Genomic DNA, 20191 nt, shown 5'->3' with positions numbered 1-20191 from the left:
GTGCCAGTAGTTACGGATTTTCTAGTTAAAAGAATGCTGGTAATCTTCAGCAACTATATTTATAGTGCATATTTTAGGGGAGGAAGGACCTTGGCTTTTATATATTGCCTTTCACTTTCCTTTGGAAGTTAGATGTTAAAACATAGACCTAAGCAACTCCTAGGAGAAAATACTTTAAAGGTCCTGCCAATTTCTGATTCTGATAATCATTATAGGCCACCATTATTTGTACATATATTTTTTGTGGCAAATTCATTTCAACTTAAATACAATCAAGTGCCTTCATGTGGAGTGTGTGGGGGTGTGTGTGTGTAAAGTGAGGAGCTATCATCCTGGCACTCAAAGAGCTTATATTTTACTGTAGGACATAAGAACACAAATGGCTACAGGGCAATGGGACTAAAGACTAACTGGGAGCATAGTGTGTTTTGGGTTTTAAAATGGAAGGATTCAAGAAAATTGTTTTTATGGAAATTGGCATTTGTATTGAGTTTTGAAGAATGGGTAGCACTTCAATAGGTAGATGTGCCCAGTAACAGAAGTAGTATATGGATGGGGGAGTGTATTCTAGTTTTCTAAAATATAGAATGAATAGAAAAGCAGTAGGAAATCATTCTGAAAGATGGTGGTCATGTTGAGGTGGATAAGGAATTTATGTTTAATTTGGTAAATGGTGAAAATTCAGACTTTTTGTCCTGTATGTGATATAATTACGAACACTGTCCTGACACAGGTTTGGGTATTAGTGACTCACTGAACTGTACATTTGAGATGATTTAGAAAAGGGGTGTTGGAACAACAGGAACAATGAAACTATATATATATATATGTGTGTGTGTGTGTGTGTGTGTGTGTGTATATATGAGGAAAGACAATAAGGCAGAGGGAGAACTCAAGAGAAACTCAATTTTTAGTACTGTGAATCCTCCCAAAAAAGCAATACAGAAAGTCAGAATACAGAAAATCATTTAGAGACCTTTTTTTTTTTAATTTTTACTTTTTTTTTGAGGCAGAGTCTCTGTTACCCAGGCTGGAGTGCAGTTCCTTGATCTCAGCTCACTGCAACCTCTGCCTCCCAGGTTCAATAATTCTGCCTCTGCTTCCTGAGTAGCTGGGATTACAGGCGCCTGCCACTATGCCTGGCTGATTTTTGTATTTTTAGTAGAGACCAGGTTTTCCATGTTGGCCAGGACGTTTTTGAACTCGTAACCTCAAGTGATCCACCTGCCTCGGCGTCCCAAAGTGCTGGGCTTACAGGTGTGAGCCACCGCAACTGGCCCAGAAAATCATTTAAAGATTTTGAAAGGAGAAAGTGACAAGATTGTTGTGTGTTTTTGGTGGTGGGTGGTTGTGTTTGGTTTTGAGACAGGTTTTGGGCCAGGCTGGAGTGCATTGGCATGATCACGGCTCATTGCAGCCTCAACTTATCAGGCTCAGGTGATCCTTCCACTTCAGTGTCTGAGCAGCTGGGACTGCAGGCATGCACCATCACACCTGGCTAATTTTTGTATTTTTTGTGGAGCTGAGGTTTTGCCATGTTGCCCAGGCTGGTCTCGAACTCCTGGGCTCAAGCAATCTGCCTGCCTCAGCCTCCCAAAGTGCTGGAATTACAGGTGTGAGCTATCACACCCAGCCTTGTGGTTTTGTGTGTGTGTGGTTTTTTTAAATTTATAATACCAAGCCAATTGGTATTGGATTGGATATGCTATAATTGGGGATTTAGGTCTAGACTCCAGGAGTCAGTTTGGCAATGTAAAGTGCAAGGCTGCATTCACTTAACTCAGGTTTCCATTGAATTGGTAGATAAATTGAGAATTTAATTTTCCTTGAGTCCCAACAAAATTTGTGTTCTGAATATTTACATTGAGGTCAGAGGCCAGACATGTAGTAGTGCTCAGGCATCTTGAATTCATTTGTTGTTTTCTTTCTTTATTTTATTTTAAGGCAAGGAGGACTTCTTGTTAATTTCCATCCTTCAATTCTGACCTGTCTGCTTCCCCAGTTGACCAGCCCTAGACTTGCAGTGAGGAAAAGAACCATTATTGCTCTTGGCCATCTGGTTATGAGCTGTGGAAATATAGTTTTTGTAGATCTTATTGAACATCTGTTGTCAGAGTTGTCCAAAAATGATTCCATGTCAACAACAAGAACCTACATACAATGTATTGCTGCTATTAGTAGGCAAGCTGGTCATAGAATAGGTAAGGAATTTTTAAAAGTTTTAAAGTTTTCTTTAATAAAAAAATTAATGCAGTTTTTAAAAGAACCATTATGCTTTTCTTAGGTGAATACCTTGAGAAGATAATTCCTTTGGTGGTAAAATTTTGCAATGTAGATGATGATGAATTAAGAGAATACTGTATTCAAGCCTTTGAATCATTTGTAAGAAGGTACGTTTTTAAGATCTTTATTTTTATTCCCTTAAGAATAGAATCATAAGATCTAGATTAGGTGTGTGAGTAGAAGCAACCTATTGGATTTCAGATACAAGACACAATACAATATTTGAAACTAATGTCATCTTGCTGTTATAAAATGTCGTCACATTTATTTTGAAAAATGTCTTATCATTGTTGGGACTTTATTTAAATAATTTGGGAAAGGTATTTATAATTATTTTGGGCTTACTTTAGAAGGGAAGAAATGCCAGTGTAATAATATAGTTTATACTGAAAGCACAGCAGGGTAAATTATCCAGTCAGAAATATATAGTGAATTGTCTTTTAACAGTTTCTTAGGTCACATCAATTTTGCTAGGTCAGTGATTCTCAATTTGGAAATTGATTCTAATATATTTTTTTAAAGCTTAGTAAAAAGTGTATATTTGTGTACTAGAAGGCAATACTAGATAAGTAACAGAATTTTTGCTCGTGCCTAATGTATTAGCATGGTGTCTTGAGACCTTACAGGTTGTTTTCTGCATTTATCCCTTGATACTCCTGGTTTTGATAAGTGGCTTTTAATCATGTCATATTATTAAAATCAGAAATTGTTGGATTCATTTTGTTCCTTTAATTGAGAAACACGAAGTATTTTATTTGTTGGCTCTGTGGGCATTTATATGTTCTGTCCTCATTGTATAGCTAGAATACCAAGCCTAGGTGATTATGCACTGGCATTTTCACAAATAACCATCATTACTGAAGAGCACATTCATCTGGGCTGGGTTTTTAAATACAGGTATTGATGGACTTACCACCTATGCAACTTACGACCATTCGACTTTATGACCACAATCGCTAGCCACGACTGCTCCACGTCTGGCAGCGCAAACGTTGCCCAGCTGGGCGTACGACAGTGCGGACCAGCTTCCAGCAACACTACCATCTCCGCGTGCACCATTTCAACATATAACCTACTCAACATGTACATATAACCTACTCAACTTACGACCAAATCATGTTACGACCGGTCTGCGGTCCCAAACGTGGTCGTAAGTCGAGCCCTAGCTGTAACATGTTGAATATTTGCTGATTTCTCTCTATGCTGCCACACAGTAACCATAACATAGTTAAAATGGGAATTAGGGAAGATCATCTTAAAATTGATTAAGTATAATTTGGAAGGTAAACCTTTTAAAATATTAAATCCATAGGAGAGAAAAGCACCAAGAATCATTGGTGCTAGTCTAGGAACTACTCTCCTGTGTTATTGCTGGTAATTAAAGCAAAATGTGGCAGATGATGAATCAAGGAGAAAAGTACAGCTCTTCAAGGAAGCTTTTGTTTTTGTCTTTAGATGTCCTAAGGAAGTATATCCTCATGTTTCTACCATTATAAATATATGTCTTAAATATCTTACCTATGATCCAAATTATAATTATGATGATGAAGATGAAGATGAAAATGCAATGGACGCTGATGGTGGTGATGATGATGATCAAGGTATTTCAAATTAAATAGAATCTTTTAAATTTTTATGAAAGACAGTGGTATGGATGGAGATGATTTTTAGTGCAAATTGTACTGTTTTATTTATAGTAGTGACAAGGGAAGTGATCTCAATATTTGATAATAGCAAATTGATTAAGTTAAAGGGCATTTATGTATTGAACTGTTGTGCAACACATTTAAAAAATTATGCCAAAAAATATTTATTAATGCTGTTAATAAGATGAGTGAAAAGTATGTAGCAAAAATTGCTCACCATGTCCCAATTTTATTTCTTTAAGTATACAGAAAAAATTCTGTGTATTTACAACTAGTACCATTACCACTTGTTTTCTCTTAGTAACTATATATGATTTTTGATTTTAAGTACTACTCAGATTTTCTACAAAGCATTTTTTTAAGGAGATAAATCAAGGTTTTAGAATTGAATCTGTAGACATATTTAGGGCAGGTTAGTTTGAAAGAGTATTAGTTTGTTTATTCAGAGTTATGTTCATGAAAAAATCTAAATGTTGTTTGAGGCCCCATTTAACTTTCATTAAGAGCCTACAACTTTTCTGAGGCTTCTAAGCCTCATGTCATCACACTATGATTTGTGATATTTACTCTGGAAAGGAGTAGCAGCACTTCACGGTCATACAGGTTGCTCATGTTCAGTTGTTTCTGTTTATATTGGAATAATAATAATAATAACAGATATTTAAGTTGGTAAATCACTAGGTAAACAGGCTGGTAGACTTGTTAATTTTTGAGAATACTTTTTAGTTTGATTCTTTGAATGAATTCATATAACAACTTTCCTATCAAGTCGTTAATTTCAACCAACTACCAAAAAGTTTCTTAACACCCTATACTCCTCTAGCAGCTGCTGCCTAGTTTCTGTCTTCTCCCACAGAACTCCTCAAAACAATGCAATTCAGTTTCTTACTTTTCCTTCTCTCTTGAATCCACTCCTCCAGTGATGGACAAGATTGAAAATGTTTGAGTCTGCCTATCATATTGCTCAGTCTCAGCAACATTTCTTTTTCTTTTTCTTTTTTTTTTAAGACAGAGTTTTGTTCTTGTTGCCCAGGCTGGAGTGCAGTGGTGCAATCTCGGCTCACCTCGACCTCTGCCTCCTGGGTTCAAGCAATTCTCCTGCCTCAGCCTCCCGAGTAGCTGTGATTATAGGCATGTGCCACCATGCCCAGTTAATTTTGCATTTTTAGTAGAGACGGGGTTTTTCCATGTTGGTCAGTGTTGTCTCGAACTCCCAACCTCAGGTGATCTGCCTGCCTCAGCCTCCCAAAGTGCTGAGCCACCACGCAGCAAGCAGCATTTCTTTTTTTTTTTTTTTTTTGAGACAGAGTCTCACACTGTCACCCAGGCTGGAGCACAGCGGCATGATCTCAGAGCACTGCAACCCCTGCCTCCTGAGTTCGAGTGATTCTCCTGCGCGGTTGGGACCACAGGCACATGTCACCACGCCCAGCTAATTTTTGTATTTTTAGTAGAGACAGGATTTTACCGTATTGGCCAGGCTGGTCTTGAACTCCTGAACTTGTGAGCCACCCGCTTCGGCCTCCCAAAGTGCTGGGATTAAACACATGCAATCAACATTTCTTTATTTAGCATCCAGGATACCATTCAAGCCTGGGTGTTCTATCATTGTGATTACTTCAGTCTTCCATGCTTGGTTCTTCTTCATCCTGACCACTGTACTTAGTGCTTGAACAGGCTCAGTGCTTGAACTTAATCTGTTATACTCTTGATTTTTTGTTGATCTCATGTAGTCTCCTGGCTTTAATGTCAGAATGCTGGCAACCCAGATCCTGTCTTTACTCCAGATCTCGCTTGTGAATCCAGATTCATATTCAGCTCCTTAATTAACATTGCTGCTTGGATATCTAAAATATCTTTTCCCTACCCCTTCCCCATCTCCCACCTAATCTGTTCTTTAGCCTTTACCATCTCAGAATGATACCTCCATTCTTCTTAGTTTATCAAGCCAAAAACCTTGCAGTCATACCTGATTTCTTTTTCACACATCCCTCATCTAGTCTCCTGCCTCAGAACTATCTTTCATTTTACTGTTTTTATTTTATTACACTTAGTAACTTTCTGATATACTGTAATTGATGGTCTCTTACCTATTAGAATGTAAGTTTCATGAAGGCTAGATATTTTAATCTCTTGATTGACTGTTTTATTCCAGTGTCTAGGACAGTGCTTGACACACAGGCAATCAATAAATGGGTTATATTAATGAAGGGAAACCTTAGCTTATATTTTACTATGAATATCTTCTGAAGAAAACAGTAGCAATGTATGTTCCAGGTTTTGAATATTGGTTTTTTTGTGTAGTTTATAACAAACCTGGTACTTCACCTGTTTTATCAGTTAATATGAATCATACCTAATAAATGTCTTTCTACGATGATGTTTTTGTTATTTATAAAATCAACATAATTTTAGTGAATTAGGACATTTGTTAATTTTTGTAATCTTTTCAATAAAGCACATTTCTGGGATGCAATTACTATGGTGTATTGACATGGAAAAAATTTTATGTGCTTTTAAATGGAGAGTATATTTTGGCACTGTCTTTTAACTTTATTTAAATAGATAAACTGGTAAATAAGCAAATGCCTTGCATTCAGCAGTATTTGGTTGTATTTTCCTATAATGTGCTAAGGTGAATTTTAAGCTTTGGAGATTGGGAAATTTTACTGTTTTTTTATGTATCATAGAATCTTCTAAGGCCTAGCTGGCTACATTTGACTGTTGCTAAGCTAATTGGAATAAAAGCCAGCAGAGTTACCACCCTGCTCAATTATTCCAAGGCTATATATTGTCTTATCTAAGAATAACAAAATTATTGTTAGATAATTTTAGACAATCATGATAACTGCTTAATATTTCTGCCACCTTTCTGACTTCATATTACCCAACTAATTAAACCTGATGGTGTTAGAAAGAAATACTTTCTGAAGATTTCACACACGTGTTATTTATCAAGTATAGATAAGCGAGATACAATTCTTAGTGCTACTGCTTTGAATGTTTAAGGTTTAGCATTAGGAGTTAGAAGAAAATGGTCCTCTAGAAGAAAATGGTCCTCTGTTAAGTGTGCAGCATTTTCTTGTTATAATTAAGGAAAAATGGTTTGTTAAAGTACTTTAAGACAAAATTGTGAAAGGTTTAGAATATACGTATTTGTTCTTCATAGCTTATCAACAAGTTGAGTGAAAATTTGCTTTGTAGTCACAAAGCTGATGTCAACTTTCTTTCTTTTCCCAGAAAATTAGTTCTACAGTGTTTTGGAATTGGTAACCATTCTTTTTATCACCTAATCTGTTACTACAAATCCATTTCATAGTTTGTCTTATAAAGTCCCTTATTGTTTGCTTGATTTTTTTCCTATGCTGTTAAGTAAATTCTTTGAATTTTGTTTCAAAGGCTGGGAAATTTATGACTTTATAAGTATTTACATTCTAAAGAAATTGAATGTGTTAATTGATTATTTTAAAGAGTTATAAATAAGCAGCAGTTCATTACAAAATAAATGAGAAAATGTTTAATTAAAAATCCAATTATGATTGTTTTTTAAGGTGAATTTATGTGCAGATGTATGGAACTAACAAGCTCTTTGTTCAAGTGCCAGTTCTGTTGAAACCTACCTGTTGCTGTATATATTACTGGAAAGTTAGATTAACTGACTTGGTTAAGAATATCCATTCATTTTCTGTTTTAAGTGATATATTTCTTTTGTCATTAATAGCCTGTTTACATTAAAACTTACCCTTTAGGGAGCGATGATGAATACAGTGATGATGATGACATGAGTTGGAAAGTGAGACGTGCAGCTGCTAAGTGCTTGGATGCTGTAGTTAGCACAAGGCATGAAATGCTTCCAGAATTCTACAAGACTGTCTCTCCTGCACTAATATCCAGATTTAAAGAGCGTGAAGAGAATGTAAAGGCAGATGTTTTTCACGCATACCTTTCTCTTTTGAAGCAAACTCGTCCTGTACAAAGTTGGCTATGTGACCCTGATGCAATGGAACAGGGAGAAACACCTTTAACAATGCTTCAGAGTCAGGTAGGTTTTAAAGTACAGTTTAGAAAGTCATGGTAGTAAATGCAATGCTGTTAAAATTGTTTTTATATGGAAATATGAATTCTAGAATATAGAGAGGCAGAAAGTTCTGGGATATGTTTATATAGTTAATGTATGTTCATATTATGTTACTTATAAACTGTTCATTCTAATCGAAGTATTCTTGGTTTTACTTTATAAACAGTATTTAAATAATTTTAAAATTCAGTAAAGTAATCTTTATCTTTGGTGTTCATAGAGAAGTCTTAGAGCCATGGAGTCATACTACTTGTGTTCACGTATCCGGCTTCACTTCTGATTTAGGTGTGTGATCTTGGACAAGTTGTTTAGTCACTTTATTAAACTTCAGTTTTCTCATTTGTAATAAGGATGTACTTAGAAATATCTACCTGTGGTAGTAAGAGCTTGATGTTCTGTGTAGAGCATTCATTGTAGTGCCTACTACATATGGCCTTGAACTCCTGACCTCGTGATTCACCCACCTCGGCCTTCCACAGTATTGAGATTACAGGCGTGAGCCACCGCGCCCGGACGTAATTTTTTAATAAGTATCAAGCAAATATAGTTACAAGAGAACATATATAATACATGCAACAAACTTTGTTCATATCTAACAGTCTTGTTAGTGTTAGCAATAGCAGTAGATAGCTGAATTAGGAATTTAACAAAAAAAGATAAACTGTTCCCTTTATCCTCATTTTCTAGAATTCATGTTAAGTGTGCTGATGAAATACCAACAACTGAACCAGCTAATGAGTATGTAATAATTGCAGGTTCCCAACATTGTTAAAGCTCTGCACAAACAGATGAAAGAAAAAAGTGTGAAGACCAGACAGTGTTGTTTTAACATGTTAACTGAGCTGGTAAATGTATTACCTGGGGCCCTAACGCAACACATTCCTGTACTTGTACCAGGTATGAAAGAAACGTAAAACTCTTTTGGGACTCAGCCTCTTTTTGTTAGGACTTAGATAAGCTTAAATAATGTTCCCATTTAAAGGAATATTTGTGACAACTTAATATGCGCATAGAGCTAAATGTTTAAATCTAACTGTCTTGAATACCTGAAGCTAGAAGTTTGTAAGTAACAAATTAAAAGTCTTACCCTGAAATATTTGGCTTTAATATTTATTATAGATGGTGAAAATTTCTACTTGTAGAAATAATATAATGAAATGGAAACATTAGCAGTACTATTGGGGTTGATTTTTAATTTTTTCTTTCTTAAACATCTTCACAGCAATGATTGGATTTTTTTGTTGGCTTTTTAGGAATCATTTTCTCACTGAATGATAAATCAAGCTCATCGAATTTGAAGATTGATGCTTTGTCGTGTCTATACGTAATCCTCTGTAACCATTCTCCTCAAGTCTTCCATCCTCATGTTCAGGCTTTGGTTCCTCCAGTGGTGGCTTGTGTTGGAGACCCATTTTACAAAATTACATCTGAAGCACTTCTTGTTACGCAACAGCTTGTCAAAGTAATTCGTCCTTTAGATCAGCCTTCCTCGTTTGATGCAACTCCTTACATCAAAGATCTATTTACCTGTACCATTAAGAGATTAAAAGCAGCTGACATTGATCAGGAAGTCAAGGAAAGGGCTATTTCCTGTATGGGACAAATTATTTGCAACCTTGGAGACAATTTGGGTTCTGACTTGCCTAATACACTTCAGATTTTCTTGGAGAGACTAAAGAATGAAATTACCAGGTTAACTACAGTAAAGGCATTGACACTGATTGCTGGGTCACCTTTGAAGATAGATTTGAGGCCTGTTCTGGGAGAAGGGGTTCCTATCCTCGCTTCATTTCTTAGGAAAAACCAGAGAGCTTTGAAACTGGGTACTCTTTCTGCCCTAGATATTCTAATAAAAAACTATAGTGACAGCTTGACAGCTGCCATGATTGATGCAGTTCTAGATGAGCTCCCACCTCTTATCAGCGAAAGTGATATGCATGTTTCACAAATGGCTATCAGTTTTCTTACCACTCTGGCAAAAGTGTATCCTTCCTCCCTTTCAAAGATAAGTGGATCCATTCTCAATGAACTTATTGGACTTGTGAGATCACCCTTATTGCAGGGGGGAGCTCTTAGTGCCATGCTAGACTTTTTCCAAGCTCTGGTTGTCACTGGAACAAATAATTTAGGATACATGGATTTGTTGCGCATGTTGACTGGTCCAGTTTACTCTCAGAGTACAGCTCTTACTCATAAGCAGTCTTATTATTCCATTGCCAAATGTGTAGCTGCCCTTACTCGAGCATGCCCTAAAGAGGGACCTGCTGTAGTAGGTCAGTTTATTCAAGATGTCAAGAACTCACGGTCTACAGATTCCATTCGTCTCTTAGCTCTACTTTCTCTTGGAGAAGTTGGGCATCATATTGACTTAAGTGGACAGTTGGAACTAAAATCTGTAATACTAGAAGCTTTCTCATCTCCTAGTGAAGAAGTCAAATCAGCTGCATCCTATGCATTAGGCAGCATTAGTGTGGGCAACCTTCCTGAATATCTGCCATTTGTCCTACAAGAAATAACCAGTCAGCCCAAAAGGCAGTATCTTCTACTTCATTCCTTGAAGGAAATTATTAGCTCTGCATCAGTGGTGGGCCTTAAACCATATGTTGAAAACATCTGGGCCTTATTGTTAAAGCACTGTGAGTGCGCAGAGGAAGGAACCAGAAATGTTGTTGCTGAATGTCTAGGAAAACTCACTCTGATTGATCCAGAAACTCTCCTTCCACGGCTTAAAGGGTACTTGATATCAGGTGGGTTTCTAGATTTTCTTACTTAAAAAAAATTTTTTTTGGTAGTTGGTTGCCTTAAAAGATGTCTAATAACGAAGTTAAGCCGTATCTATATTTTCTTAAACCTAAAAGCTAAGTATGTGATGAAAAAGAACTGCCTTGTGTAGTATGGAGCAGTAGTCAAATGACACTTTGTTGTTTTCAAGGATAGAGTGTAATTAGATAATGGTTAAGAGTGTAATTAGATAATGGTTAAATCAGTTCTAATTCCTCATAATGACTACATTTTAATGTTACTATATTGTCTTAAAATGTGGAAAAGACATATCTCATGAATTAATATAATCTGAAGAGCTTGCTAATACTAGTTACAATAAGTAAAATTGGTGAAAATACTTATTTCGAATGAAATATTCTTGAAGAGTTTTCAGATTACCAATGTCATCCCCATTAGAATAAGTAGAAGGTAGTAATATTAATAGCAGTAATAGCCATTCATTCTTTGATATTGCTTTCGTTTTTAGTAGATTTGAAGATTTTTAAGCTTTTTTTAGATTTAGCTAGTTCTCTTTTGTGAGGATGAATTCTGCCACTGCTGCTTCAGGTCCCCCCTTCCCAGAAGAAATTCTTTTGAAATTTAGTGGGATTATATTTTATACTCGTAAAGTGAGTAAACTTTGTTACTTTGGGTTCATGCATGCAATAAGAAATACTCTTCTTGTCCAAGGAGAATTCTAAGGAATTAAAGGCATTAGTGTTATTTGAAGTGGTTTTAAAATGATGTCCATGAGTTTTAGTGGACTATGTCATACCAATAGACTTGCAATTTATTTTTAATTAGGCTCATCATATGCCCGAAGCTCAGTGGTTACAGCTGTGAAATTTACAATATCTGACCATCCACAACCTATTGATCCACTGTTAAAGAACTGCATAGGTAAGTGGAAACAAAGATAAACATACTGATTTTTGGACTTTAGAATTGCCAGGAAACTCTTGAATTTAGTAACTAGAAATATCGAGGAATTAAAATGCTCATAATTGCTTAAAAGATAATTGATATGAATTTATAACTTTAACAAATTATGTTTGCCTATATTGTTTATAATTATTCCTAGATGATTTTGCATATAACTGAAGTTATATCAGCATCTTTAGAGTCAACTACATATTTGATAACCACATTTTTGGGTTGACTTAAGGTAGCTTTAGTGGAAAAAGTAAAAAGGTATTATATTTATCTGACCAGTCTGAAGTTTCTCCCCAGATGTAAATGAGTCTCACTTGAGCTGTTGAGGCCTCAATTTTCAATTATTACTGCTAACCCCTCAATACCCAAGGAGATCTATGGAGGTTACTGTATTTAAGGTTGAAACAACCTAAGAATAAAATATAAAGTTGGGTAGTGCTAATTCCCAGAAGAACTAGAGGAGATAACCCAAGAAAAACTAGGATTTTCTCTATTTCTGTGAAGACAAGAATTAGCGTTAGGGACTATTTCTGATTTTATAGCCTCCTTGCATTTTGTTTTTATTATTGGTTTTCCTAGAGTTTGGTAGTAGCCAAAAAACCCTCGGAACTTAGTTTGTTGCTTTCTTGAGGCCAGGATAATGGAGATAACCATCAGGGAGGATTGAGGGATTTGGCAAAGAAACTTTGTAGCTTTGCACCATTCTGCAGTGTGTCAGAAAGAAAAAAACAAATACAATTTAAAATTTGAACTATATAGAAAGGGATTTCCAATTCAGAATAAGGAAGGGACAGGCACAAATGGATTCTATTGCTAGGGCCTAGAAATTATTTAAAGTCTATATGAGAAATTTCTTACTTAAATTTCCCCCACCCATTTTCCGCTTTGATACTTTGGTATTATGCAAGATAGGACAGAGAAAGAGGCCTATCCCATATCTCTAGAAATATTTTTCCATGTTGACAACAACCAACCAGTATGCATTGTTGATATAGTTACTTAACCAGGTAGTTACCATTCTAATTGAATTATGATCTAGTTCAGTATTTGTGACTATTTGAACATCAGAATCACCTAGCAAACTTAAAAAAAATTGAAATTGCTAGTTCATGACACCATTTGGTCCATAATAGCAATATTTTAGATGCTTTACTTGAAAGCAGATATATACTCTATTGTAATTGCTCTTTTTAATCTACCAGTTTCATATGCAAATAAAAGGGAGAGGAGATTAGTTTGGTATGTTTATATTGTTTTTGAAACCGTGCTGTCTCTCAGACTTTTTTTTTTAAGTCAGTGCTGGAACTTTTCTGGATATCAACATTGGGTTTGCCAGTCTACATAGTCTGAAGTCTCTCTTTTCTCTCATATTTTCAAATTGCTGGTTTTCTAAGTTAGCATTCAAGTATTTTGTTACCTCTCCTTCATTTCCCTGCATATTCTAAAAGATTACTGATGATAGAGTTGAGATCATTTAATGATGAATAGTAGCTATATGTGAATACCTATTGGGTATTAAACATTGTCTTCAACAATGTACACACCATTTATTCTGCTCAGTTTAACTCTAAAAGGTTTATAATCCTCATTTTATTGACTGAGAAACTTAGGTGAGAAACTTTAGGCAAGTTTCTTGCCTAAAGTAACTTGCACGAAATCATAGATTTAACAAGTAAAATGGTTTGAACCATTATCTGTATGACTCCAAAGGTCTTTGCATTATACTTTCTTGCCCACATTTGCAAGAATACACAGACTTTAAAAGTACCTAGATGCCTTCTCTGGCTTTTATCCTATGTTAGGTTACAATTTTCTCCTTTTATATTATTTTTCTGTGAATTCATGTATTTCTTATTGAAGACAGAAATAAAGTAGGGCTTCTGGAGGCACAGTTTTCTTTCATTTGATGAATTGTATATATCTGCTAATAGTACTCCATCTTTATTAAGCAGTGAATCTGTCACCTCATTTTTTTATTCTTATTTTGAACTTGGTTTAAAAATATTCTTATTGCTGCTTTTAATGAACTACAAGGAGAATCATACATGTTATTAGTCTTTTTAGCTGCTGTCTCTATCGTATCTTGTATCTATAAAAGTGATATTGAAAAACTTTATGGACTCTTCTTCCACACCCTCTGCATTATAGGTGCTGTGAGTGGATTATCAATTAAAAATATATTCACCTTCAGAAATGATATTTGTCGTGCTGCTGAAAGAAACTTTATGGTTCACTTAATATTTCATCAGGTTCTTCCATGACTTTTATTGAGGAAACAGCAATGACACAGCAAAAAAAAATTATATCAACTTAGAGAAAATAAAATGTATATTATAAGTTTACCATGTCTGTCTGTTGCTTTTCTTGTAATATTTCAGGTGATTTCCTGAAAACTTTGGAAGACCCAGATTTGAATGTGAGAAGAGTAGCCTTGGTCACATTTAATTCAGCAGCACATAATAAGCCATCATTAATAAGAGATCTATTGGATACTGTTCTTCCACATCTTTACAATGAAACAAAAGTTAGGAAGGAGCTTATACGAGAGGTAAGTTAGATCACACAGTTTATCTAACCTTGTGTTTGACTTAAGTATTTTATATCGACATGTTCTGTTTTGCTTTAACAGGTAGAAATGGGTCCATTTAAACATACAGTTGATGATGGTCTGGATATTAGAAAGGCAGCTTTTGAATGTATGTACACACTTCTAGATAGTTGTCTTGATAGACTTGATATCTTTGAATTTCTAAATCACGTTGAAGATGGTTTGAAGGACCATTATGATATTAAGGTAAGACGTTTGTGCCTATTTATACAATGTTTTAGAAGACGACTTTGCTAGAGCAGCTTTCACCCTTATAATTTACTCACGTGTCTGAGAAAAATTAGGTTGTCTGTCAAGATTTTGAGGATAAGCATGTTGTAAACTATAATATACAAAAGTAATAGGCAGTGTCACATCACTTGACATACAAGAAAGATCCAGAACTCTTTTTATTGGAGGAGGAAGTGGCAGTGGATGCAAAATGCTCTGCATCCACTTGCTTAGTGAATAGTACACCTAGCTAGATCCTTTACCTCAGAAGAGTCCCGACAGATTTTGCTGTTTAAAGTATAAATCTGTAACTTTTTGGCCTGTCTTAATATTGGACTGCAGTTGCTACCCATGGAGGGTTTTCTTAGCTTCCCAGCATTCTTTATTAATTCTCCTGAGTTAACTTTGGAGCTAATCTGAATTATAACTATTATTTACCCAAATGAGGAATTTTTGTTTTTCAATATAATATACTTTGTTTAATATCAAGAATTTTGTTAGAGGACAACATGGAACTTTTCAGATATACAAAGTAATCTGTAGAAGCAACTTGAGAGAAATCATACTCTGTCTTACAATGTTTGGAGCATGAAGCCTATCAGTGTTCTTTGTTTTCCTGTGTGTTCAACTTCATTTAAAATGTAAACAGTAAAAGGGTGATTTGAAAAATAAAAAAAAAATACATACATTGTGTCTTTTCATCTACTCTTTCATTTAGGGCTTTTGGCCAAGCAGAGCAAAAGTGGTAACTAAGTAATTCAGCCATACTACCCGAACTCCTACTCTTAGGCTTCCCATATGTGGTAGTGACCTGAGCCTCTCAGTCAAGAGGGCTCCCCATCAAAAAGTAAAAGGACATGCTTGTTTAATTCTATGAGTTTATAGTCTAAGTGAAAAAAGTTTATGGATTATCAGGTTTCACATGGATTAATCTGAATAACTAACTGGTCAAATCTGTTATGACAGTGGAAACTTACTACAAAACTTGTGTTCCAGTTCTGTAATTTTCTAGTTCAGTGATTCTCAATTCTGGTGCACATGAGCTTTTTTCGAAAGAAAAAAGAATACTGAATCTGTGGCCATATTCTGACAGGTTCAGTAAAACTCTCTGGGGGTGGGACTTGAAGAATGGGTATGTTTCTAAAACTCTCTGGATGATTCTAATGTGCAACCAAGATTGAAAACCACTTTTCTAGTTCTCACATCTGTTTGAGACAGATTTGTCTCAAGCCTTATCTGAGTGAAGTGCTAAAGACACTTCACCTATAATATGCTGCTCAAGAGACCTTACCTAAAATACGATCTGGTGAGGTCTCTTCAGCACTTAACTCAGATAAGGCTTGAGACAAATCTGTCTGATTCTGATAGGCAGATTACATTAAAAGGAAGCTTTTATACTTTGTATGCTAGTTATTTTGCTTGTAAAGGATTTGTCAAAATTTAGAATTTTGTTTTTAGAAAATAATGTCAAGTCTAAATTCTGTCTTTTTTATTCTTAATAGATGCTGACATTTTTAATGCTGGTGAGACTGTCTACCCTTTGTCCAAGTGCAGTACTGCAGAGGTTGGACCGACTTGTTGAGCCATTACGTGCAACATGTACAACTAAGGTAAGAAGTGATAAATATCAACCTAGGTTAGATTTGGTATAATGGGGATTCCTAGCCAATTCTTTTCTCTAGTTTTCCAAATATAATTATTCCAGTGCCCTAAGTAGCAGCTGGTTTAAAAAGTTAACCTAGTGAATACTGATGTTTTTTAAAGCTTAGCACTGTTAACTGCCATTCTTAAAAGTTTTTATTTATGCTATATCATTATGATATATATTTTGAAGTACTGATATATATTTGAAGTACTGATATGGGATGAAATGATCAGGCCACAAAAGAGGATGTTTTTAATTCTGGTTGTGTCCTACACTCTTTGTTTCAACCATGTGGATCTAGATTTTCTCTTTATAATGGGGCTTTGTGTAAAATATTCCCTCAAAAGGAGACAGCTGCTTTAAAAATAAGTTTAAAAACAGTTGTGCTTAGAATATAATATGCCTTATGGACCTGTAAGTGTAGCTTTTACCAGAAAGATCCTCTGTGCTTAAATTTTGTTATTGTAAGAGCTGTCTTTTATAGCATGTAATCTAAGTTTACTCCATGTTACAGGTGAAGGCAAACTCAGTAAAGCAGGAATTTGAAAAACAAGATGAATTAAAGCGATCTGCCATGAGAGCAGTAGCAGCACTGCTAACCATTCCAGAAGCAGAGAAGAGTCCACTGATGAGTGAATTCCAGTCACAGATCAGTTCTAACCCTGAGCTGGCGGCCATCTTTGAAAGTATCCAAAAAGATTCATCATCTACTAACTTGGAATCAATGGACACTAGTTAGATGTTTGTTCACCATGGGGACCATTACATATGACCATACAGTGCACTGAATTGACAGGTTAATCATAAGACATGGAAAGAGAAGTGTCTAAAAGCTTCAAAATGTTCCGCTTTTTTTTCCTTCATGGAGACAGTTTGTTTGGCTTTCTTCCATTGTTGTTTTTGTAGCATTTATTTCAGAAATGTGTATTTCCATAATCCAGAGGTTGTAAAACCACTATTGTTTTAGTGGTTGTGGCAACGTTTAAAATGGAAATTAAAAGTTAGGATTTTATGGAGTATGGAGATAGGGTCCAGTATATATTTACCCTGTAATGTTTAGGATTAAAATGTTAAAATTTTGTGACCATGAATTTCTTTCTTTTATATAATTTTCTCATTTAAAAATCAAAAATCTTGCAAAACAAAAACCATGTTTCTTTTTCTTGTATAACTTTGTTTTCAGCGACATAAATTGATTTTTAGCTGGCAGACAAGAATATCCATATAAGATTTGTTTTCATTTCAGAGGGTTTGGCAATTTTAAAATGATAATAAGGTATAATTTTTAAGTATGAAAATTAATATCCCTGTTGCGCACACTAATTTTGCATGAGCAAGTTTACAAAAATGTATTGTCTGTAAAGCAGCATGTGCAGATTATTCGTAATATAGAAGTTAAAATAAGTATTATTAGTGCAATTTTCAGATATTTATTTTTGCACAGAAAACACATTATCTGGAGAGAAAGAAAGGAGTAAATTTTTGAGACTTTGGTTTCCCTAATGCCAGTGTGAATTTGCAGATGTTTTCAGCAAATCAAGTCACAGTAACAATTTGCCACTTTTTTCTATTATAAATCTTACACACTTAAAATTTGAATATTTAAGTGCTCAGTTTTTCTTAGTTACCATTTGTGTGCGTGTGCTTCCACCTAGAAATTCTTAAAACCAGATTTTTCTTTCATTTCCTTTGGATGTCTACATTCCTTATCAAAGGATATAAATACTGTGTATGCTTTTGAATTTTACTTTTAGGAAAATTCTGAAGCCAGCTATCACAGGTTTGTTAGCCAATAATAGTATTTTCTTTTAGTTGAGTTAGATTTTTCCCCATCTCCTGTAGAGCTAATTTACATATTGTATTTGGTAAGTGTTAATTACTTTTCCTGATTAAGGGATCTGTGCTGGGGGAACAAAGCTTTTGCAGTACCTTATATTGTAGTTAAAATTTTATTTAACATATCCTTCAGTGAGCTCATTTCACACTGTAGCCTCTTTTTTCAAATTTGTGGTGCTCCTGTAACAGTAAGAACTAATTCTGAAATAAAAGACATCTCCTAATGCTGTGCAAACATAGTTTACATGTATTGAAGGAGGCAGTTGTTATGAGTGACCAGTTTTAAGCAATCAGATATTTGAAAACTGCACCCTTTATTTTTGAAACTGTGAATTAGAAACACTTTACCTGCTGTATTACTACCTGCTTTAACATCCAAATATACAGTGATTTTAATTGATAACATACTGTGGTTATTAGATTAACAGCTTGATTTTGAATGTTCACATAATAATACAGAAGACATCACTACTAGTAAGGATTTTGACTAGTGCATTGATGTTGAAGTTGGTGCCATTTCTAAATGTGGCAGGTAATAATCTTATACCATAATTTGCATAAAACTGTAATAGAAGTTTATTTTGAGATGTTAGTATATTATGTACTATGCATTTCTGTGGTATAGATGTTGTGGATATACTTAAGTATTTGGTTACATGGTTTCACAATAAATTACAATACTGCAGGCTCTAGGACTGAATAGGAGACTGACATGCATATGTTGTGTGAATGTCTTAGTTGGGTAAAGTTAAATCCACATACTTCAACTGGCTTTTTCTTCAGTTTATTTGTTTTTAACTTTCTAGATGCATCTTTGTTTTGTTTTTTGTTTTTGTCTTGCAAGCCAGCTCATTTTTCTAACAGTTGAAATTCTTTTAGTACTAAAGAAATAGATGCTGCTCTTATGGCTTTAGTGTTGAGATACCTGTTTATACACATACATTAACAGAATTGGTAACATAGCAATGCTTAGAATTTAAATGCTTTGTCATACTGATGGTTAACTCCATACTCCTAGTGGTGATGTGGTCCAGATACTGGAATGGATGTGGCAGGGTGTGGAGTCCAGATATAGTCTACCACTCATGCTGCTTACTAGTAATATTAAGGTGTTCTACTTAGCAATTTTCCACATGTAGGTTCCTGAGGAGATCTAAAAGTTAATACAAAACCAAGCTGTTTATTCATTTTCTTGAGAACATTTAAGTTAGTTTTGGTCTAACTGATGTATTTTAAAAGAAGGCAGAAAGGAAATTTGGTAAGGCAGGGCTTAACCTAAAAGGTTATTTATAAAATCAATAGTACTGAATGATAATTTTATAAATGATGGTCATGTATTTTATTAATGATTTCTGAAAGCTGTTTAACCATAAGGAATTAGAATTCTTAAAGGGTTGGAATATGATGATTTCATAAAATGAATATTTACATAATTTTTATGTAACCATAATTAAACCAAATTAGTCTTTTTTCTTCATACTTGGGTAAATAGTAAAGAAATAACATAGGGGCATATCTAATTAACCAGTTCTAGTGGGTGTCCTGGTAACTTTAGTTCAGTCTCAGATGTATGAATATGATTATATATCATGATTGAAGTACAAAATGAGGAAGCATACACAATCCTCAGCCATTGAAAAATTCAATTGAGTTGTTTATACTCCTGTAAGCTGTAATTAGTCACAAGACAAAGTATATAGTAATACTTTGTAATGAAGTAACATTTTTTGCCCACATTAATTTTACTAAAGATCTAAATTGTTAAAATGAATTGCCAATCTCTAGATATATTATGCTTAGTAAGTGTTTTGAAATTAAAGACCTTAAACATTACAGCAAGTAAATTTTGGATTCTAGCTCTGTTTTAAATTCAATCCTAATTTTCAAACCACTGCTATCCCAGATTTATACCTGTTTTTGAAATCTTGTTTATGAAATGGAGAATTGACAGTATGGTAACCGTTCATTTACTGATTAGACAAAGTATATTCAGGTTTTAACTGACTTTTCCATTTCAATAAAATTCATTTGATACTTGTGGTTGCAAAAATGGAACACAGTGGAAGTATTTGGCTACAGGCTACCAAAATCTCATCAGATAAGATTGTTTTCTTAAAGGAATTACAAAATGAAATTATACATTTTCCTTTTCCAATACAGCAAGTTGCTTGTTTTCCTATTAATACCAG

The 20191-nt window shown here is 34.7% G+C and overlaps 1 protein-coding gene across 1 annotated transcript in view; it reads left to right on the top strand.

Annotated features, from left to right (window-relative positions):
• The window catches only part of CAND1 (cullin associated and neddylation dissociated 1), a 45568-nt gene extending 26866 nt beyond the window's left edge, over positions 1-18702 (top strand). Inside the window, exons 5-15 of the mRNA XM_032288147.1 lie at positions 1945-2201; positions 2285-2390; positions 3739-3884; positions 7679-7971; positions 8763-8904; positions 9261-10754; positions 11575-11670; positions 14082-14251; positions 14333-14497; positions 16024-16131; positions 16681-18702. Of these exons, the coding sequence (XP_032144038.1) occupies positions 1945-2201; positions 2285-2390; positions 3739-3884; positions 7679-7971; positions 8763-8904; positions 9261-10754; positions 11575-11670; positions 14082-14251; positions 14333-14497; positions 16024-16131; positions 16681-16905 (3202 nt within the window). The 3' untranslated portion in view covers positions 16906-18702. The remainder of the gene's footprint in view (positions 1-1944; positions 2202-2284; positions 2391-3738; positions 3885-7678; positions 7972-8762; positions 8905-9260; positions 10755-11574; positions 11671-14081; positions 14252-14332; positions 14498-16023; positions 16132-16680) is intronic.
• The last annotated feature ends 1489 nt before the right edge of the window (positions 18703-20191 follow it).

This window comes from Sapajus apella, unplaced genomic scaffold, assembly GCF_009761245.1.
Source record: "Sapajus apella isolate SASKATOON/1434 unplaced genomic scaffold, GSC_monkey_1.0 scaffold2, whole genome shotgun sequence".
NCBI lineage: Eukaryota > Metazoa > Chordata > Mammalia > Primates > Cebidae > Sapajus > Sapajus apella.
This window is presented reverse-complemented; position numbering and strand designations above follow the sequence as displayed.